Here is a 24,017-nt window from a genome sequence, read left to right as displayed (position 1 = left end):
GCTCTAGAAATTTTGATAAATAAGACTAAACACATTTTCCATATATTCACCAAGCCATTTAAAACCATCATCTAAATAATAAATAAATCAAGACCATGAATAACAAATGAAAGGCAAGGAAAGAATATATGTAGAAACATCAAATCATAAATCTAGCCTAATCTACTAAACATGGACACAATAAAATTACACGGACAATTTATTATACTCACATTCTTTAGGTTTCTGATTAACAGATACTATTTGTATATCTCCCGTCACATACCAAATCATTTGTTTGAACTTAAATGACTCCTAGTGCCCATGTTCACTAATGAATGAACTTCCAACAAGGATTAATAACCCTTTATTAAAAGGGAACAGCTACTTGGATCTCGCAAGTGAACAGAGTTGGGAAAGTGGGTCATAGGTACAAAGAAAGGTACACTAGCCATTAGTAACTAAGCAAACAATAAAAGCAAAAAGGTATCAAAGAATATAAATTGTATATTTCTGTATTATGTTCTGCCGGGACTGTCTTTATACACATATATGACTAATTAAGAAAAGAATGCCCTTACCTGTGTGGTAGTCGTAGTGGTCTGTATTTTCTTGATCTCTTTCCCAAGATCCCGACCATCATCGGACCTCTCAGTGTCAGAGACAGTACTGCTAGCATCTATATTTACTAAGGATTTGCTAGCAGATGATTCAGTTTCCAGAGTGGTAGTAGTCATTTGAGCATATTCCATCCCCTTTGATGATGAAGCCAACTCCCGCTCAGAAAGGCTTCCTAAACTATCAGCCGTTGTGTGGATTTTAAAATCTTTTTCCCCAATTACAGCTGATGCACAAGTAAGATCGACGCTACCTGTCATATGTGCCAGCAGACCAAGGTCATCATTAACACCAAGGTGAACATGAGCATCCTGGACATTACCAATGGTTAGATGGTTGCCACCAGTCAGCTCAGGCAACAGTTTGTCTTCTGAATGAGTCATTTTATCAAAAAGGAATGAGGTATTGTTAGAAGTAGTTTGGTCTTTTTCATCTGCTAGTGTGATCAGAGGACCATCTTTCTCTTCAGTTTCTTTTATAATGCCAACACTGTCATGAACATTGTTTTGAAGTTTTTCGACAGCCGCACTGTAGACATTGTCCAATAAAGATTCTACTTCAACCAAAGCACCATTTTCTCCAGTGACCAAAGTCTCTGGGGATAAATCTAAGTCATCCAGTTTTACCTCTGTGGCTTCAACTTTTTCTGCTTTGATGTCCACCAGAAGGTCATGAACCTCAACCCGAACCCCACCAGCTGGTCTATCAGCGTTAGTGATAGCATCATCAGAAATTTTAGTGGCGATGAGCAGATCTCTGGTGTCAGCATTGACAGGATAGTCTGTTTCACTTTCAGGACTCTGACTCTGGGAGAGGTCCTCAATTTCTCTAATTTCCAGTCCACCTTTAGCAGCTGCAGCTTGAGAGAGACCAGATATGGTGCTGACATTTCCTTTTTTACCCTTCTTGATGTTCTCCTCCTCTTGCCTTTGATATTCTTCATACATTTTTGCCAAGTATTCCTTGTGAGCTTCGTATGTGACCTTAAAAACATAAGAAAAAAACTTTGCTACTCAATAAAAAGATCAAGACCTCTTCATTGTTTTATACCATCTAGGGTTTCTACACAAAAAAAAAGGTTACTTTCCTTTATATGGAACTAATTAACCATAATAAAGCAGTAAAATAAGCGTTATGTGATTATTTCTTAGTTAGCAACAATGATAATTCCATTTTTGTGCTATTAACACCACGTGGCTTCATGAATCAAAGTGCTAGTACTAAGAACCATGTTTATTACACAGGTTTACATCCTCATAGGAAAAAGCCAGAAACAGAAAATCTGAATCTCACTGGTGGCCATGGTAAAAGAAATGCCATACTCAAATGTAATATTTTGAAGCTTACCAATTATTAGATGTGGTGGCTGCATTAGTATTTTTTTAGGCTTTTTTCCTTCTGTTTTCCCCCACTCTGGATGAATGTGCACATGGGGCACCTTTGGACAGCAGAATTGCTATTTTCATTTAAATACACTAACAAATTGAAGCTAAACTCAAGCAAATTCTTTATAAACAGTTATGGCAACTTTTTTTTCCCTTTTGGGATAAAGTTGTTATATAAATAGAAGCCGACCATTTTAAGCAACTCTGTCAGTGGTAAATGGTTTGTCTCATCCCTGTAACTTTCTCTGTGGGATACCACGCTGACCCAAATGAACAATGAATTGAATACCATATAACCATAAACATAAGTGTACAAATGGTGATTTACCAATATTATCAATAACATAAAGAGTGAACATTTTATATTCAAATAACATAAGTAGAAAAATTAATATAGATTCATAAATAAAAAGCTCATGTACAGAATTGAAAAAGTCCCACACCAAATATTATGATCCAAGATGGATTCCAGGATATGGCAGTACAACAAATCATCCGGTAAACAGCAAACACACAAACACACACACACATCATAGGTTGAACTGGATGGACTGGTGTCTTTTTTCGACCTCACAAACTATGTAATTCATGGATGCCAAATCAGATGTCCAAGCAGATTTGGGATCCACGGATTAATTTTTGTGCTGCTATATCCCGGAATAAATCCTGAATCATAGTATTTGGTGTGAGACTTTTTTCAATTCTGTACATTAACTTTTTTTTATTTATTTAGGATATAGGAATTTTTCTATTTTCTACTTATGTTTGAATATGAAAATGTTCACATTTTTATCTTATTGATGTAAATCACCATTTGTACACTTATGTTTATGGTATTATTCAACCTAAATTTATATGGTATTCAATTGATTATTAATTTTGGTCAGTGAGTTTATCCTACACATTTTTTTCCACAGCATATTGTTAACCACTTTTCACCATTTGCACAATATCTTTTTTTTTTTTTTAATTTTCATCCCTGCAATTGCAAGAGAGCTTGTTCATCAGCCTTTGACAAACAGACTTGCTTGCTGGATCACCATATGAAAATAAAAGAAATAAAGCCTAAAAAAGAAAATAAATGCAGCTATCGCATCAAACAATTGGTAAGCTGCAATATATCAAATGTTTGCTTTTTTGTTTAATATGGCTTTAATGACCCAGAGATAGACAAGATACATTGTGACCACCATCGATTTTATACATACAATTACCTTGTTTAGCTGCCAAACCATGCTACACAAAGTGCAGGGTTCTGATTGGTTTATTTACAAGGAATAGATTACATTAAAGTGTTACTAAACCCAGGAACCTACATTCACTATATCTGGTCTCCCACAGTACATGGAAATGTAATTATTTTAGTAAAAATAAACTGCTAAATACCTTTTCTCATCAGCAGTGTATAGTAGTCTTGTGACTTCTATCAGTCTCCAGCCAAGCACTGATTAAAGCTTGTAGGAGGAGTTTTCATTCTCCCCTGACTGTCCTATAAGGCTGCATGACCCCGGACTTGTATAGTGCTGATTGGCCCTGTGCTGATCACATGCACCCTCCCAAAAAACGAAAAAAAAAAAAAGAAAACTCTGTAGCAATACACATCAAACTGAGCATGTGCAAAGTGCCTCCTAGAGCTCTGTTCTATCAAAAAAATGGATTGGGAGCCGTAAAATAAGGAGAGAAGACAAGATCAAACAGCCTTTTTACATGCGGAGAATTAATATGCAGAGGATTAACCCCTTAGGTACCACAGGGAGTACAACAAGCATGCTTTACTGCATATACACAGACTGATTTTACAGTTGTAGGTTTAGTAACACTTTAGCTACTTGTGTTAATGTATAACTGTTCTAAATCCAAATATAATTATTATTAGGCGGTTAAAGGTGATTTTATATATTGATCATCTCAAAAGCCAAACACCAAATGACAACTGTCGAGACATCTAACTAAAGGACTTCAGATGGAAGTACAACCAAAAGCTTTTGCATAGCAGACTAAACAAGTACCAAGTCGAGTTACTAAGGGATGTATATAAGCTTCATAAAAATGGGAAGGTAATAAATCCTCCTTTATTATATACCCCACTGTAGAACAAGCAGTACAGCCAAGACGAGAAAAGCAACTAGGCTCTAAATTCAGTAGCAGTGCCATTGCCACGCCAAGGCAGGAAGTTACATTAGGTGAAAATCACTAGTACTCGACAGATTATTTATGGGACTTTGCAGAGTGACTAAAAGAAAACTGTAATTACAGATGCACTTCTAATTCAGAGCTGCAGCACACACACATACAATGTGTATTAGGGCTGCGCATCTTCACTTACCTCACGATTCGGTGCGATTACGATTATTAGGGCCGCGATTCGATACGATTCGATTCCGCGATGCATCACGATTACTATGGGGACCCTTTTCTAAAGGGGGATCTATGGTGACCCTGCTCTAAAGGAGATCTATGGGGAGCCTGGGCCTGTCCTAAAGGGGATCCAGGGGAACTGAGCTCTAAAGGGGGATCTATGGGGACCCTGCTCTAAAGGGGGATCTATGTAATAGATCCCCTTTAGTGCAGGGTCGCCATAGATCCCCCTTTAGAGCAGGCCAGCATCCCCAGAGATCCCCCTTTAGTAGAGCAGGTCCCCCCATAAATCTCCCTTTAGTAGAGCAGGTCCCCTCATAGATCCCCCTTTAGAGCAGGCCACATCAGGTTAGAAGAGTTACCTGATGCTAGTTGTAGTACCGTAGGCCCTGGTAAGGAGGAATGCTGGGCTCTGTAGTCCCCCTAGTTGTAGTATAACAGGCTCTGGTAAGGAGGAATGCTTGGCTCTGTACAGAGCTACAGAGCCCAGCATTCCTCCTTACCAGGGCCTGTTATACTAAAACTAGGGGGACTACAGAGCCCAACATTTCTCCTTACCAGGGCCTACTGTACTACAACTAGGGGGACTACAGAGCCCAGCATTCCTCTTTACCCGGGCCTACTACTGTACTACAACTAGGGGCACTACAGAGCCCAGCATTACTCCTTACCAGGGCCTGTTATACAACAACTAGGGGGACTACAGAGTCTGTAGTAGTCCCCCTAGTTGTAGTATAACAGGCCCTGGTAAGGAGGAATGCTGGGCTCTGTAGTGCCCCTAGTTGTATTATAGCAGGCCCTGGTAAGGAGGAATGTTGGGCCCTGTAGTGCCCCGACTTACCAGGAAGCAGAGCTGCAGCCAGTTGTGGATGAAGTAGAGGTAGGTGTATGGAGTAGGGCTCGGACAGGTCCTGGGTGATGAGCCTCATGTCGGGAATTTGGAGCTCGGACTAGTGCAGTGCACAGTACAGGCGGAAAGCAGGGCCTCCTCGCTCCCCTGCGGTCAACTCAGGCTGTCTGCCGAGAACTGCACCGCTACCAGAAGTGTACCGAGCTGGGAAGGCCGCGACTTCGGGCGGCCGGGCTGTCAGAGCGGGCGGTCGGGCAGCAGCGTGCTAAGTGGGCGTGCCGTGTGTATCCCGGGGCCAGAGAGAGCACTGATAGCTCCGCTCTCCTCCTCTCCCGCGCCGCGAGGATGAGCTCAAGCCCGGCCAGCGCCGCCATGTCACTTCTGTCCCCGCCCCTGGAAGTGACGTCATTAGGTAATCGATTATTTAACCACCCCAAATCGATGCAGAATCGCGAAGGGTCGCATCGCGATGCATCGATTCCAGGTGATTATATTCAGCAGCCCTAATGTGTATACACTATATTACCAAAAGTATTGGGACACCTGCCTTTACACACATATGGACTTTTTTTTGCATTTAAAATCAGTGTAAGTACAATAAAAGCGAGTAGAGTTTGTTCAACAATGTCCAAAAATAATAACAAGGTCATACAGATATAGTAATATCATAAGATGCAAGAGAAATAGGCAATGCAATGTACAAAATATGTAAAGCATTCCTGCAAAGTCATAGTGTTAAGTTTCTCATATGAAATGTGGAAAAAAGAACATGTAGGAAACAACTATAACCAAAAAAATAATGTTAATGAGGCCAGAGTTCCAACCATAGTTCTAGGCCTAGCGACAACATACAAGGAGACAAAGTGAGGATGGGAGATTTAGGGGCAATGGACCTTCTATAATAGCTTATATTCATGGGAATAAAGAGGTCTACTGGTCTAAAGGGTAATCTGACAAAATGAATCATGAGTTTCCAGGGTTTGGATTTTCAATATCCACAGGGATTTGGTCAGAACTGTTTTCAGGCACCACCCTTTGTACCAGAAAGAGTGCATTAAAGACAATTTCTGTAGGAGAAAAGACATGTTCAATGTAGGAATGCCACCTAGTAAAAAATGTGTCTGTATGGGAATAGTTTTGCATTTCAGTGTCCAGCTTCTCTCAGTAAAGGATTATAGTCTGGTCTTTTTTGCTTTGTACACTGGTCCAAATCATTTGGGTGGGGAAGAATTATAGTATGGGGTTGTTTTTCTAGGGGTTGGGCTTGGCCCCTTAGTTCCAGTGAAAGGAACTCTTAAGGCATCAGCATACCAATACATTTTGGAAAATGTCATATCCCCAACTTTGTGGGAACAGCTTGAGGATGGCCCCTTACTGTTCCAACATGACTGGGCACCAGTGCCCAAAGCAAGGCCCATAAAGACATGGATGAGCGAGTCTGGGGTGAAGGAATTTTACTTGCCTGCACAGAGTCCTGACCTCAGCCAGACCTCTCATCCACATCAGTGCCTGACCTCACAAATGTGCTTCTGGAAGAACGGTCAAACATTCCAATATACACACTCCTAAACTTTGTGGACAGCCTTCCCAGAGGAGTTGAAGCTGTTATAGCTGCAAAGTGTGGGCCAACTCAATATTGAACCCTACGGCCTAAGACCGGATGCCATTAAAGTTCATGTGCATGAAAAGGCAAGCGTACAAATGCTTTTGGTAATATAGTGTGTGTGTGTATATATATATATATATATATATAAATATATATACACACAGTATCTCACAAAAGTGAGTACACCCCACACATTTTTGTAAATATTTTATTATATCTTTTCATGTGACAACACTGAAGAAATTACACTTTGCTACAATGTAAAGTAGTGAGTGTACAGCTTGTGAAACAGTGTAAATTTGCTGTCCCCTCAAAATAACTCAACACACAGCCACTAATGTCTAAACTGCTGGCAACAAAAGTGAGTACACCCCTAAGTGAAAATGTCCAAATTGAGCCCAATTAGCCATTTTCCCTCCCCGGTGTCATGTGATTCGTTAGTGTTACAAGGTCTCAGGTGTGTTAAATTTTGTGTTATCGCTCTAACTCTCTTACTGGTCACTGGAAGTTCAACATGGCCCCTCATGGCAAAGAACTCTCTGAGGAGCTGGAAAAAAGGAATTGTTGCTCTACATAAAGATGGCCAAGGCTATAAGAAGATTGCCAAGACCCCGAAACTGAGCTGCAGCACGGTGGCCAAGACCATAAAGTGGTTTAACAGGACAGGTTCACTCAGAACAGGCCTCACCATGGTGGACCAAAGAAGTTGAATGCACGTGCTCAGCATCATATCCAGAGGTTGTCTTTGGGAAATAGACGTATGAGTGCTGCCAGCATTGCTGTAGAGGTTGAAGGGGTGGGGGGTCAGCCTGTCAGGTGCTCAGACCATACGCCACACACTGCATCAAATTGGTCTGAATGCCTGTCATTCCAGAAGGAAGCCTCTTCTAAAGATGATGCACAAGAAAGCCAAACAGTTTGCTGAAGACAAGCTGACTAAGGACATGGATTACTGGAACCATATCCTGTGGTTTGATGAGACCAAGATAAACGTATTTGGTTCAGATGGTGTCAAGCATGTGTGGCGGCAACCAGGTGAGGAGTAGAAAGACAAGTGTATCTTGCCTACAGTCAAGAATGGTGGTGGCAGTGTCATGGTCTGGGGCTGCATGAGTGCTGCCGGCACAGAGCTACAGTTCATTGAGGGAACCATGATTGCCAATGTATTGTGACATACTGAAGCAGAGCATGATCCCCCTCCCTTTGGAGACTGGGCCGCAGGGCAGTATTCCAACATGATAACGACCCCAAACACACCTCCAAGACAACCAATGCTTTGCTAAAGAAGCTGAGGGGGTAAAGGTGATGGACTGGCCAAGCATTTCTCCAGACCTAAACCCTATTGAGCATCTGGGAGGCATCTTCACATGGAATATGGAGGAGCTCCTGGTCTCTGACATCTACCAGCTCCGTGATGTTGTTATGGAGGAGTGGAAGAGGGCTCCAGTGGCAACTTGTGAAGCTCTGGTGAACTCCATGCCCAAGAGCGTTAAGTCAGTGCTGGAAAATAAGGGTGGCCACACAAAATATTGACACTTTGGGCCCAATTTGGACATTTTAACTTAGAGGTGTACTCACTTTTGTTGCAAGCAGTTTAGACATTAATGGCTGTGTTTTGAGTTATTTTGGAGGGGACAGACAATTTACACTGTTAAACAAGTTGTACACTCACTACTTTACACTGTAGCAAAGTGTAATTTCTTCAGTGTTGCCACATGAAAAGACATAATAAAATATTTACAAAAATGTGAGGGGTGTACTCCCTTTTGTGAGATACTGTATATGTGTATAATATATATATATATATATATATATATATATATATATATATATATATATATATATATATATATATATATTTCTTTTTCTTTTTTTGCTAGCTTCTACTTTAGGTCTGTCAAAAAAAAAAAAAAAACCAGATCCCTGCTTTACGGTTTTTGCCAGGTCTCTCCACCCCCACTTGAATTGGTGTTCCTACACTAAAACCCAAATCTTATGCTACAGACCAACGGCCAGGAGAACAAAAGGTTATTAATGCTAGCAGCTATAGCCGCTGGCAATAATTGCATGAAAAATCAGACAGGCTAGTTGTACCCAATGAGATCAACAGAAAAAGTTAAAGTGGTCCTAAAGCCTTAAGGTTAATTTACCTTAATGCATTCTATGCATCAAGGAGACCGATCCGATCCAGCGATGTGCACGAGAGCAGTGGTTCTCGTCACTATCTCCCTGTTTACTGGGCAGGTTGATAGCAGCTGAAAATATTGGCTCCCACTGCTGTCAATCAACTGATGTAATGAGGTAGTGGGGGGGGGGGCAGGGTCAATAGACGCAGACAGGCCGGCTCAGGAGCGAACCTGCATGGGTGCTCCAATGGAAAGCAGCTTTCAATGGGGAAACTTGCAGAAGAGGAGGAGCCTGGAGCACTGGCGTGGGACCCCAGAAAATGAGAATCTGAACTGCTCTGTGCAACACCATTGCACAGAGTAGTTAAAGTGTTACTAAATCCATAACAGTAAAATCTGTCTGTAGATGCAGAATAGCATGCTTGTTACACTCACTGTGTAACTTAAGTGATTAATCCTCTGCATTGTGTAAAAAGGCTGTGTGATCCTGTATGCACAGATCCTTCCCCTCCTGCACGTTCACTCTTGACAAGTTCAGATCAGCACAGTAAGTGTAGTTCAGCTGCACATGCTCAGTTTGGTCTCTATTGCTGGATAGGATATTTTGTGGTTTTAGCTGAGCTATTCAGGTCACATGATATTAACATTACACATTTGGGTGTGTAAACAGATCCTAAACGACACCCAGTCCCTCCCTCCTCCTCCATGCCTAGTAACTAAAAAAGAACACAGTGGTGGGTGGGAGGTCACATCTTGATTGATGAATGATTTTTTTTTTCTTGGGAAGGTACATGTGATCAGCACAGGGCCAATCAGTACTGTCCAGACATGTTCAGACAGAGAATTAAGGGTCTTGAAGCCAGATGGGTCAATTGTGGGAGAAATTAATATTCCTCCTACAATCTAACAGCACTCACTGATACAAGTCACAAGACTGCACTAATTGCTATGTACTGCTGATGAGAAAAGGTATTTATCAGTTTATTTTTACTAAAATAAATGCATTTCCATGTTCTGTGTACTGTAGGAGACCAGGTATAGTGAATGCAGGGTCCTGGGTTTTGTAACACTTTAGGTATAACATGTTTGTTATTTTAATAAAATAAAAAATCAAGAATGTTCAATGTTGTTTTCTAAATTCCTGTCAACTTGTAAAATTCATCTGGAGGAATTTTTTTTTTAAACCCAGAGTGATACTTTAAATCAATCACAGGAAAGAGTGATTGACGCACATAGAACCCTAAAATGTTATCTACATGGCACAGTTTAAAATGTTTATGACAAACACTCGAGCTGCCCGCGTACTTTGGCTGTTAAAAGTGGTATAGCGAAACTGCTAATGATGCTCAATATAGAGTTGTTCAGACTTTGATCAGTAATACACTGATGTTTTTCCACTGTTGAAAGCAATGTCTGTAAGGTGGCTTCAAAGTCTAATTGCAGATAAATGCAAGAGGAGAGCTATGAGGTGTCTTGTGTCCAAAATATTCTAGCTTTAGATACTCTAAGATAATTGTATGCTCGCTACAGTTATAAAGGATTTCTCATGTCTCCCATTGTTTCCAATGCAGAAATAAACAAATTATAGTCATTATTTCATCTATTAAATTTACAAGGACTTTGCTCGCCCAAAGAAAAGTTAGCAGACCTTTAGAAAAATGATATACTTAATATTTTTTGGAGTATGGATGTCATATAGTGTGATCAAGTCCTCCTAGCTCCAAACAAACATCTATATAGAGAGTGGGAAACAAGGAGAACCTCTTAGGTTCTTATTACTGTACCCTTTTCACACGAGAGGTCAGATCGGGTCTGCCCAAACATTTTTCAAGCAGAACTGATTGGACCCTTTATTTCCCTCCATGGGCAGTCATATGTAAACGGCCTTGTGCATTTACATCCAGCTCCCTCCGATCCGATAAAACAAACAGTAGGGGATCCATTCCACTTTGTCTGACTGGATCAGAGGGCAGTTGAGCTTAGACAGCTGGTCTGTTTATATCTGACTGCCCATAGAGTAAAGCAGGCAGTGTCCATGTCTGTTCAGCAGGGGATCAGCGGACAGATCCCCTGCTGAGAAAAATTGGATCTGTCGTGTGAAAGGGACCTTAGTGTTAGAAAGATTTCCTCTCACTTTCTGTCCTGGTGTCTTTGGATGTGACGGAGTGCCACTAGGAAGACAAACTCAACAGAGGTCCTAAGCAGAGATCACCATCACAAATGTTTTGTCTGTCTTGAGTACACCTCCTGCCCTGGGATGGCGGGTCGGTAAGCCCAGATTGTGGGTTCCTGATCCGCTATCCCCGAGCATCAGTGTGAAGAACTGAACTGGCACTAGAGGAAGCAGAGCCGATGCTTCCTGTATAGCGCGGGCTATGCTCGCAGACCGAGTGATATCAAATGTACCCTGCCTCCGCCTGTGAAAGGAGCGATACAGGAAGCATCAGCTCTGCTCTCTATTGCAGCCGCATTCTTCCTGTCACACTGATACTCGGGAATGGTGGGTCATGAATGAGCCAGCAGTAGCCGCCAGCAGTAGCCGCCAGCAGCCACCAGCCATACCTGCCTGGGGGACAGCAGCAGCAAGCGATACCTTTGGGAATCCTGAGGAAGAAGTGAAGATTGAGGTCAGGTGAGGTGCAGGTAAACCGCAGTGTATCCGTGTGAAAGCAGCCTTAGGCCCCTTTCACAGGATTGGTCCGTTCGGGTCCGCCTATCTGTTTTTCAGTTGGACCCAATCAGACCCTCCATTCCCCTTACACAGAGAGGCAAATGTAAACGGACTTGTGTCCCTTTACACCCACCTATCTCCAATCCTATCCACTTAAAAAAGCAGAAGGGGATGCACCCCCTTCTGTCTGGGTGGATCGGATCGTAGGGCCCATAGAGTAGAGCGGGCTGTGTCTGTTCTGCATATGGTGAGTGGACACAGACCTGTCTTCTGCCTGCTCTGCTCCTTGTGGCCCGCGACCGGTTACCAATTCGCTAAAGTGGCCCTTATTCCTTTAAAAGGTTGGGCACTCCTGCTATAGAGACATGAGTCCCGGATGGAGAGATGCACTGTAGCAGTCTTCCCCTTTAGTTTGGCCACAGTGTGTGGCAGAGGGAAGGAGTCCGGGATGGAGAGGTGCGCTGTACTGCAGCGCTTCAGCGTATCATAAAGCTCTCCCATAAAGTTGATAAAAGTGTTAAGAACGCCGCCACTGTCACGACTGGCTTTAACACTTTCATCACTGTGGTTGGCAGGTCTTCCTATTCTTCCCTACCTCCTCTGTACCCCCCTACCTGGCATCTATACTAGGCTTTATTACTGCGCAAACTGGCACCAATACTAGGCTTTATTACTGCGTAAACTGGCATCAATACTAGGCTTTATTACTGCATAAACTGGCACCAATACTAGACTTTATTACTGCGTAAACTGGCACCAATACTAGGCTTTATTACTGCGTAAACTGGCACCAATACTAGGCTTTATTGCTGCATATACTGGCACCAATACTAGGCTTTATTACTGGGTAAACTGGTCCCAATACTAGGGACTATTACTGCGTAAACTGGCACCAATACTAGGGGCTATTACTGCATAAACTGGCACCATTACTAGGGGCTAATACTGCATAAACTTACACCATTACTAGGGATCATTACTGCGTAAAATGGCACCAATACTAGGGGCTATTACTGCTTGAACTGTTTGCTGAAATTGCTTTAAACTATAAAGAAAAGCTTTTGAGAGTTTTCATCTTTCTCAGGTCTGAAGCAATACCTGAGGAAGAAAGTAAAACTAATGAAAAGCTTTTCTTTTAAGTATTAGGTTAGTACAATAAAAATATATCATTGCACCTAACCCACATGTATGTTTATCTTGTACCTTTCTTGGTAACTGTACTCCTATATATTGCCATATGTTCTCATATTTCTTGGCACCAGCTATTGTTTGTTGTTTATGGTTTATTTGCAATATTTCAATAAAAAATATTGAACACAAAAAAAAAAAAAAAAAAAATACCGGTATATCATTGCATACTGCATTACTCTCATATATTTTTTTAATCTCAGTTATATATAACTATTTAGTTTTTTTTAGTGGTATTATTTTTTAGCAAGTGCCCCCCCAGTTTTGACTGTGGTATCCTATATATTGTTCCTAGAGTCACCGCTGAATGGAGAGCATGAAAATAACGACTATGGAGTAGAACTTGGGAACTATTGAGAAAGTATACCCTCCTATTTTAGGGATGTTTGATGGAATGAAGCATTAAAATAACTTTCATAAGAGGCTCTACTGTGCTATGCACTGATTTAGTTGGAGGGTTTTTTGATCCCTTTAAACCCTTCTCACCATAACCTTCATGGTTAAACTGTGGTAATAAGAAGGTAAAAAGAAGCACTTGATCCAACATGGCACCATCTGATGTGGTCATGTCGAGCACCCATTGCTTAATAGGTCAAGTGCTGTTTCGAGGACAGTTCACACTAGAACTATCTGGCAAAAGTTCTATCTCTTCCACAGTCTATCCATCTTACTGGAATTGGGCTTTAAAGGTAGTCTATAACAGTTTTACTGATTGTGATGGTTCATACTTAATGCAGTACAATCACCATCTGGTATGCTAGTAATTATAGGCACTTTGTGGGTGATTATGAAGCAATAAAGACTCACAATAACAATTACTGTCCAGTGTGCTGCCAATTATACATACTTCATGCTAATTTTGCTGCAATGAATACTCACAATAACAATCGATGTTCAATGTGCTGACACCTCTGTGCGCTTTGAGGCGATTTTGTTAAAAATAAAGGCTTATCATCACAAATTACTATCCAGGGCACTGCCAATTATATATATTTGTTGGTGATTATACTGCAATAATGACTTTCTGTTACAATAATTGCCCAGTGTGCTGGCCAATTATACATGTTTTTTTCTTCTTGCGCCACTTAATGTGCGGTTTGTGAAGGTTCTGAAATTCCTTTTTAGGATGTTTTTTTTTTTTTTTTTTTTTTTTTTTTAGAGCAGTGTTTTTCAGATTATGGTGGCTGACATTTTTTCCAGATTGCACAACAAACACAGGTCTAAATGAAAGAACATTAATAGATTCCCCTATCCATGTTAACAACATGGATCGAGGAATATCCACAACCACAGCTTCCATGGCTGTCTGAATACCCAAACAGTGAATGTATCTGATAGGATGCAGTCACTGTTCAGTTGACAATTTTCCTCCTCAGATCTTTTACAACCAGCAAGACTCGGCCAAAATTTGAGCCATGTATAGGCTAGCTTAAGGGCTTATGTAGATGGACAATTGTGGCCCGCTTTTAGGTCCATTCAAATTGCATTTAAGTTCCGTTTGAAAAGTATCTGAGATCCTTCAGAGTTCGTTTACAAGTGGTTTCTGTCTTCTTAAAGCGGAGCACCACCCAAAATGGGAAACTCTGCTTGTTTGTGTCCTCTGCTTTTGACAGGTACCTCCTCCCACTCCCGGCTGACTTTTCCACGGCGAATTTTGGGGATAGGGAAAGCTGCAAGCCCCGAAATAAACCACAGAATGAGGGAACAAAAAAAAAAGCAAATGCACATTTACAGTGCCTTGCGAAAGTATTCGGCCCCCTTGAACTTTTCGACCTTTTGCCACTCAGGGGGACCCGATAGTGTGAAACCTGGCAGTCCTTACAGGGGCAGTGCTATAGCTACATGTAAAGTGGAATTTCAGACAATGCTTCTTTTTTTATAGATATGAGAAGAGTGGGGAAGAGTTGAAATCTTTGTCAGCTTTTTACTGCTGTATTGGAAGATTGGAGTAGAGGTGAAATCACCCAATAGAGATTCCAGTTTTGGAGTCATCTGTATTTTGCTACTTTATGTAGAAAAGGAAGACAAATCCTGCCAGAGATTCTTATCTTGCTGTAAATTTGGGTGGAGTTCCACTAAGGAAGAGGTCCTCAAAAGTGCAAGCAAAGCACTAATGCTAGTTCAAATTTGAATCACTGATGGTAAATTACTAAACATGTAGCTATGGCTGAAGATTTTCATACAGATTTCATCTTCAAAGAGCAATCTAATGTAAGCATGTATGCATTCTTTCACAGCAAATTTTTTCATCTATCAGTTATTTCTTACCCAGCACTCATTGTTTATGCAAAGGAGAAACACACATCAAAGCCATAATTGTGCATGCCTATATAATTGTACCATTTTCATTATTTTAGCGTGTAGATTATCCATTGCAGAAACTGAATTTGATATTGCCTTTGGTGAGATTTGAATGTATAAAGAGTAAACTAAATTAAAGTAGAATCAGCAAGAAAATAGTATAAGATAAACCATCAACCAAGCAATGTCAAGCAACTGAAATGTAAATCGGGCTCTCTCAAGGCTGCTACCAACTGATTTTGGCAATAAGGAAATAAAGATCCTGGTCTGGTGGTTGGTTCACATCAGCTATCTCTCACCCACCCAACGCAGGGAAGTGAAGATGCTAAAGTACACTACTTTGTCCCAATCTGAATCTGATAAGACTTAAAGTGGTTATTCATTCTCTGCATTAAGTTAAAAGTACCCCCTCACCTCTCTAAATACTTACTGGAGTCCTATCACAATCCACACTGTGCCCATCTGCAACAGCACTTGTCTGTGTTCCTCTCATCACAGAACAGGAGCCATTGGCTCCTGATGCAGTCAATCAAATCCTGTGAGGAGGAAGCAGGGTGCAGGGCCTAGCTGTGCTGTGTGTGGCTATGGATGCACACAGCCTTGCTCATTAGTGAGCACGTACGTCTAACCCCATTGCCAGTGGTTTGCTATAGGGGCAGATACAGAAGCTGAGGGACGGACAGTGTCAGTGTGGGACCCCTGAAGAGGAGGTTCAGGGCCTGCTCTGTACAATATCACTGCACAGAGCAGGTAAGTACAGTATGCCATGTTTATTATTTTACATAAAAAATGTAACCTTTACAACTGCGTTAAGAGGCAGGGAAAATAAATAAAATATTTAAGTATGTTGTCTCCTGGATTTATATTACTTTATTAGAACACACACACTTTCATAACCTTGTTTGTGCCCAAATCTCTCTCTGTATGCCAAAAGAGATTTGGTCTGCATTAGCTCCACTTATATAAAACAAACTTCTGGCATTCAATTTTGATCTTTATGCAGGTGTTGCATCACAATGTAATAGTGGTGCATTTTAGAAATAACTGGATTTTTGTAAGAACTTATAATCTCATAGGAAATCAACATGTTAAAGTGGGACTATAGACAAAACATTTTTTCTCTATCAATCATCGAAAGACGCAGCTCCATCTTCTTTAGACCAATGGCAGGCCTATTCCTGATTGGAGGAGCATAACCCACTGGTCTAAAGAAGATGGAGCTGCATCTGTCGATGAACGATAGAGAAAAAACGTTTTGTCTATAGTCCCACTTTAACATGTTGATTTCCTATGATCGTCAGCCCTATCTAGAAGCCATAATGATGTATTATCCTGATTGAGGTATTTCAGGAAAAAAGGCAATATAAGAAATCATAAAAAATCTATTTATTTTATTTTTTTTTTACAGATAGACCCCACAGTGTTTGGAAAAAAACATTAACAAGAACTGCTGACACACGACAAAGCTCTCGTGTGTAGGAAAATTCTACCACAACCTAACCAGCCTGTTTTGAATTTCTGATGATAATCCTTTGGTATGCTATGTGACTTTAAATGCTGCACTATTTTCAGCTGCTAAAACATAGTTTTTATTAGAATTCTGTTAACACCAGTCAGTCATAACATTATGACCACCCACCTAATTGGGTCCCCAAATAGCCGCCAAAACAGCCATGACCTGTCGAGACATGAACTCCAAAAATAAAAAAGGTTTCCCAGCAGAACATTGTCCATATTATCTCACTGCCTACACCGGCTTACCTTCTTCCCATAGTGCATCTTCATGTCATTTCTTCCCTAGGTATGCAACACACACACCTGGCCATCCACATGATATAAAAAGAAAGTTCATCAGACCAGGTTGCCTGCATCTATTGTTCCATGGTCCAGTTCTTTTACTCACGTGGCCATTGTAGGTACTGTTGACTGTGGACACTGGTCAGCATGGGCATCCTTGACCAGTCTGCGCCTATGCAGCCCCATACACAAACTGTGTGTTCTGACACCCTTCTTTTGGAACCAGCATTAAAACTGTTTTAGCAATTTGAGCTACAGTAGCTCTTTTATTGGATCAGACTTCATGGACAAGTGTTTATCCCCACATGCATGAATAAGCCTTGGCTGCCCATGATCTTGTCATCTGTTCTCCTTCCTTGGACTACTTTTGGTAGGTCCTCACCACTGCATAAAACAAGAGCTGCAGTTCTGGAGTTGCACTGACCCAGTCGTCTTGCCATTACAATTTGTCAAAGTAACGCAAATCCTTACATGTGCCCATTTTTTCTGCTTTCAAAACATGAACTTAATGGACAACATGTTCACTTGCTGCCTTTCATACCCCACCCACTTATAGGGGCCAATGTAATGAGATATTCAATGGTATTCACTTTACCTGTCAGTAGTCATAACGTTATGGCTGATGGGTATAAACTCCAGTTCAAACTTCAGCAATGCTAAAACTGCAAATAAAATCTTCACCCATGTTCTTGCACAATACTACTGTCCTACAAGGAACCCTCTATTTTTACAAACCACAATTTATCACACAATTAAGGTCTGCCTATCCTAGCCAAACCAAGCTGTAACAGTTACCCATTTGATAAACAAATAACATGAAAATGAGGAACAATATTTTATATATTTATATATAGAACAGTTAGTTGCAGTGGTAAAATTGCTATATTTGAAATGTACCTATATATTACGGACAGATCACAGATACCAGAAAGCAAAGGTAGGCTCCATCTTATTGGCATAGGGGTTGAGTTACACGATGTGTAAAATATATGAAAAAAATGACCTTAAATTTTATCGAATAAAACGAAATTACATTCACGACACAGCAATAATGAACCTAATGGTCCACAAGGTGGCACCAAATCAATACGCTAAAATTTCAAGAGTAGACTATAAAAATGTTGAAGGTACCTTAGAGTGAGCTATAGAAAGTGTGTCCACCCAGACTCTCCAGCCTCCCCATTCATATTTGATTGCGTGATACAGAAGTATTCGGAAAATGTTGTAAACCATCTCTGTGATCTTCTGCTCTTCAGAGCTCTTTGGATTGATGTAGCCGAGCGAGAACATCCAGTCCTGCCAAACAGAGCACTGCAGGAGACACCTAGAAGTACAGCAGACATGAAAATGTTAAAGTAGCTTTACATAAAAAGAAGAGGAAGAAAAAAAACTGCATGATGTTCACAGATGAGGAAGGGGCGCATGCGCAGTGGGCACTCAGCTGTGAAGCCGCAACCTGCCACAGCGAGGTGCCCATAGTGAAGATGCCAGGGACAGAAGACAGCAGGTAGGACCGACTGGGGTGAGCACAGCACTGGATCGTGGGACAGGTGAGTACCAGTTTTTTTTAAAAGTCAGCAGCTACAGTTTTTGCAGCTGCTGACTTATTTTTTCCACAGGTTACTAGAACTCCGCTTTAAGGGCTCTGTGCAGGTAAGATCAGCATCTGAACCAAGAGAAGCTGGAGGCTAATAGACTGGAGGTAATATAAGGCATCACAATCACATTTAGAGTAAACCTTTACCAGTATTGTGCATTATCTTTAAAATGTTTATATCCATGAAAAAAAGTCTCAGCCTCTAGTACTACTTTGATATAAAAGATTGATATTCCCCTCGCCACCCTTCATATAGCTTCATGTCTGACTTCTACTTCTGGATGTAGGTGTATGTATGTATATATATATATATATATATACACACACACACACACACACACACACACACACACACACTTTCACTATTTCATAGTATAAATGAACCCCTTTATAGTAGTGACTATCTGCTGTTTTTGTACTATAAAGTGCTAATCTTCATTTTTTTTTCAACCCCATCACGACTGCTGCTACTAAGTGTCTAATGCTGGCTATACACGTATTGATTTTTGGACAAGAATATTTGTATGAAAATTCTTTGTACATTCGATGAATGGACAAATGTCGTTCGAAAATTTCACTTGTTTTTAACATTCAATTATGAAATTAATGTAATTTCTAAAAAAAAGCCACATACACTGTCCAAAAATGTGTACGATTGAGAATGTTTTCAAGTTGGATCCGATGAAAAATTAAAACTGGTTTAAAATAAATGTTAATTTGATCCCACTAACGATTAAAAAATAGAACAAATCTCTTCTGTCTGTTATTTGTGAATTAGATATTTTGTCGACCCAACCATATAGCTGGTTATTTATATTTACTACTGTATATAGATATTCAAGAATAAATTGTCCTTTTTTAAACTTTACATAACTAAATTATACGCCACACTTTTGTTTGCATCTTTCATCCAATCAATCAAAATGATAATCGGCCAACTGACCAAGTATGAAAATAATCATTAGTTCCTGCCCTACATGTTTTTGGAACTCTATATTTTTTTTTCCAACAAACCTGCTGGGGGGGGGGGGGGGGGCTTGTGGAAATATCAGGGGTTTAAACAGACCCCTGAAGTCTCACATTTGAGACAGAGAAGGGAATTGAGGACATAGATTCATCAATTCCTTTCTCTGCAGGCTCAGCTGCATTGTACAGTAAGTGAATAGGCAGCGCTTATAGGCTTCCTGTTCATTCACAAGCTAAAGCATAGTAAACATAGTTCACTATCCGTCATGATAAATGGACACAGGAGTGATCGGTACTGATCGCACACTGTGTTCATTCAGGAAAGGCAGAGGCCAGTAAATAGGATATACAGTATTTACTGCCCCCCCCCAACTCTCCATCCTGAAACAGTCCACCCATGAGCCTGCAGCAGCTGCCAGCAGAAGAGGAGGGAAGCTGGCAGCGCTGCAGGGGAGGGGGGCACACAGGGACTCGGACAGCAGGAGGCTGGGGGGACAGATACCGATTCCCCTGCAGGGCAGCCAGATGGAGAAAAAGAAGAAGCTGGCAGCCGCTGCAGGGGGAGCAATAAGAGTAGGCAGTACAACCGCCCAGATTCCACTTTTGGGCCTGGGCTCAATATTGGAGGGCCTACTGTACTGCCTTCTCAGCAGCCCTGTCCACTCCACATATTAAAATGGAACAATCCCAGCATGGGAGACCAACAATTGAAAACATTCCCAACCTGTATGTACTATATTATTGTGGGTTCCCCTGGTTTCTTTTACAACCCAAACACATCCTCGTATAAGTAATGTAGTGGAATCAGCTTCTGACAAACATGGCCCTAGAATATATATCTGTGTAAAAGTAGCCTCCACCAAGGCTGGAACTCATTTGAATGCCTCTGGCTCTGTCAAATTTCACAGGGATTAGGAGTGAACTACATTCTTCAAGTTCAACCACAATTTCTATATTGGATTGAGATCTGTGGTGTGAGTTCACTATTGCAGTATATAATTATTGTTGTTTCTGGGCCATTCTTGTGTAGTTTTGGCTTAATACTTGGGATTGTATTGCTGGGAGAAAATTTTTTCCTGATTTCCTGCTGACAGCATCAGGTTTTCCTCCAGGATTTCCATATATTTTCCAATGTTCATTTTACCCTTACAAGTAGGGATGGGCTAAGGTGTGTTCAGATCGTAGTCCCCGAACCACCTGAGCAATGCCGCCAAAAGGCCATCACTGCACACCGCCAATCATAGGCAGCGTGTGAATGTGCAGCTGCAGGCCAGGAAATGCCTCACTGCCTAAGATTTATAGGCAGTGTGCAGGGAGGGCTTCCTGGCGAGATTGCTCAGGTGGATTGGGACTACGATCCGAACACGCCTCAAAAGCCTTCCAGGGCATGTGGCAGAGGAATATCCCCACAGTATCATGCATCGTGCTGCCACCACCAAGTTTCATGGTGGGGATGGTGCAATTATAATGATGTGCAGTAGTGTTATACATGATGGCCGAAAAGCAAAATGTTGCTTTTATTGGACCATAGAACCTTCAACTGCCTTCAAAGTCTCCCAGGCAACTATCATTTTCAGATGGAGAGTATTCCATGTACTTCTTGCAACACAGAATTCTTGCAAACCAAATGCCACACTTTAATACATTATTTAGATTTCTACCTCATAGGAAAAAAAAAAAAAAATGGGATTTTTGTACTTACCATAAAATCCATTTCTCTGAGTTCATCAACGGACACAGTGCTCCATAAATCATAACTACTGGGTTATATTGCTTAAAAAAACAAAAAACACCTGGCTACGCCCATGGGCCGTTTTAGCTTGGTATATAATACCCCTCTCTGCTCTAGGTAATCAGTTTAGTAGCAAGCAGTTCTAGAAGTATCAGAACTCCATAGAAGGGGAGAAATGGATTTTACGGCAAGTACAAAAATCCCATTTTCTCTTTCGTTCATCGACGGACACAGCGCTATATAAATCATAACTACTGTGACGTCCAAAAGTAAAATGAGGGATGGGAAAAATAACCCAATGCTAACCATAAGTGACCTTAACCAGGACACAGAAGCCCAATCTGAAAAAATAAAAGTTTAAAGAAAATCACCCCTCAAGAGGGAACAGACCCTCTTAAACAGCAGCCTGCAAAAAATTGTGGTCAAAAGAAGCATCCGCAGATGATAAAGTATCTACCTTATAGAATTTTGTGAAGGTATGCACCGACGTGGCCGCTTTGCAAACTTGCGATATTGATGCCTGATGATGGAAGGCCCAAGAAGCACTCAGCACCCGAGTAGAATGTGCCGTGACAGGGAAAGGTGGAACATGACCTTTAATTATGTTCCTAATAGGCCTGAGTAACCGTCTGTCTGATCCCTCTGGAGATGGTAGCCGAAGAAGCAGCCAGCCCTTTTCTTGGTCCGTCCATAACCACAAAAAGCGAGTCTGACCTCTGAAAGGGCTCAGTAGCTGCCAGATACACCTGAATCACACAAACCACATCCAAGGTACGCAAAGCAAATTCCTTGGGATGAGCTGGCTTGGGAATCAAGGAAAGCAACACAATGTCCTCATTCAAATGGAAGTCAGAGACAACTTTGGGCAGGAATGATGGACAGGGACGAAGAACCACTTTATCCCTATGGACCACCAAATAGTCACTGTGACAGGATAATGCCGCCAATTCCAATACCCTGCGGGCCAAATTAATAGCCACCAAGAATGTCACCTTCTGGGATAATGTAGACAAGGGAATCTCCTGAATATTCTCAAATAGAGGTTTCTGGAAAAATGAACACACTAAAATGAAATCCCATGGCAGCAAAGAGACCGTACAAGTGGAGCCACATCTTGAACCCCCTTAATAAAGGTATGAATTAAAGAGTGCCTGGCTAGGGGTCGCTGGAAGAAGATTGCAAAGGCAGACACCTTGCCCTTGATGATACTCAAGGCCAACTTCTGAACAATGCCCCGTTGAAGAAAGGATGGAGGATGAGCACCAATTGACTCACACCAAGAAATTACGCTTTCCACATACAATGGTTTATCTTGCTGGAAGACAACTTCCTCACCTCAGTACCTGGCTTTCAATAGCTAAGCCATTAAAACCAGCGACTGTAAAGCAGGATGGTAGATTAGCCCTTGGGACAACTGGTCTAGTCTGAGAGGAAGCCCCCAAGGGATGTTTATGGCTACCAGGATGATTGGAAGATCCTCGCTCTTGATTCCTCACAGGAACTGCATTAGAAGCCTGAGCTGAGGATTAACTGGCCTTACCATCGCCCTTGGACGCCTGCGGCGTCTGGAAGAGGAACCCGTGATCTCGCCACGAACGTCAGTATCCTCCTGTGGCGCTGAACCCGCTAAAGAAGCTGCGTGCAAGATTGTGCAAACAGAACTGTCTTGAAGGTGGATACCACCAGACTCAGAACCTGTATGCAAAATCGGGAGAGAGAACTATCTGTGTGACAGCAGCCTGTGAATCACGGCCTGTGGTTCCTGAAATTTGTCCAGAGGAAGGACCACCCTGGTCAGAATTAAAATCAGACATAGGTAATTAAATTCCCTGACAGGGATAGGGGGGGGCTTAGGTAGTTCGGACTCTGAACTTCTGCAGGAATTAAATCCACATATGGAGACTCTGGACCAAAAAAAACATGAAAAGAACAAACTTTGCCCCCCTTTCTGGGTATCCCTAAAAGGAAACATTTTGCAGATCTCCTTGATGCTCACTAAAGAAGTCCACGGGCTGAAAACCAGTAAAGATGTCCCCCCACCCCAATAATGGGTGAGGGCAGACCTTCATGCTGAAGGGGTCTCCTCTCTGTGGTTCCCGGAGAAACTAGCTCTAATGTCACCTTCTGGGATAACAGACAAGGGAATCTCCAAAATATTCTCAAATGGAGGTTTCTGGAGAGCCGAAAGTATTAGATTTAAATCTTATGGCGGCAAAAGAGAATGTACAGGTGGAGCCACATGGCGAACCTCATGAATGAAGGTACAAACTAAAAAATGCGTGGCTAGGGGTCACTGAAAGAAGATTGCCAGGGCAGGCACCTGGCCCTTGATGGTACTCAAGGCCAACTTCTGATCAACGCCCTGTTGAAAGTTAAGATCGAAACCATAGAAAAGGATCGAAGATGAGCACCAATCGACTCAGACCAAGAAATGTACGCTTTCCACGTATGATGGTATATCTTGCTGGAAGACGACTTCCTTGCCTTCACCATAGTAGGGATCACTGATCCAGACAGACCTCTATCCCTTAGTACCTGGCTTTCGATAGCTAAGCCAATAAAACCAGCATGCTAGATCAGCCCTTGGGACAACTGGTCTTCGCTGAGAGGAAGCCTCCCAAGGGACGTTTATGACCACCAGACTGATTGGCAGATCCTCACCCTTGTTTCCTAGCAGGAATTGCGGAAGAAGCCGGAGCCGAGGATGATACTGACCTTACCGTGGCCCTTGGATGCCTGCGGCATCTGCCAGAGGAACCTGTGATCTCGCCACAAACCTCAGTATCCTCCTGTGGAGCCGAACCTACTAAAGGAGCTGCATGAAGGACTGTGCAATCAGAACA

General features: G+C 41.7%; 1 protein-coding gene across 4 annotated transcripts in view; it reads right to left on the bottom strand.

Annotated features, from left to right (window-relative positions):
• The window catches only part of NBEA (neurobeachin), a 1,052,497-nt gene that overhangs the window by 613,608 nt on the left and 414,872 nt on the right, over positions 1–24,017 (bottom strand). For all 4 annotated transcript variants that reach the window (XM_082246613.1, XM_082246612.1, XM_082246614.1 and 1 more), the window contains exons 21-22: positions 18,011–18,203; positions 561–1,580 (exon numbers count right to left, since the gene is read on the bottom strand). In XM_082246613.1, the coding sequence (XP_082102739.1) occupies positions 561–1,580; positions 18,011–18,203 (1,213 nt within the window). The remainder of the gene's footprint in view (positions 1–560; positions 1,581–18,010; positions 18,204–24,017) is intronic.

Source organism: Pelophylax lessonae (genome assembly GCF_965119305.1).
Source record: "Pelophylax lessonae genome assembly, chromosome: 2".
Lineage (NCBI taxonomy): Eukaryota > Metazoa > Chordata > Amphibia > Anura > Ranidae > Pelophylax > Pelophylax lessonae.
The sequence above is the reverse complement of the archived record's forward strand: the minus strand, read 5'-3'. Positions and strand labels throughout refer to the sequence as shown.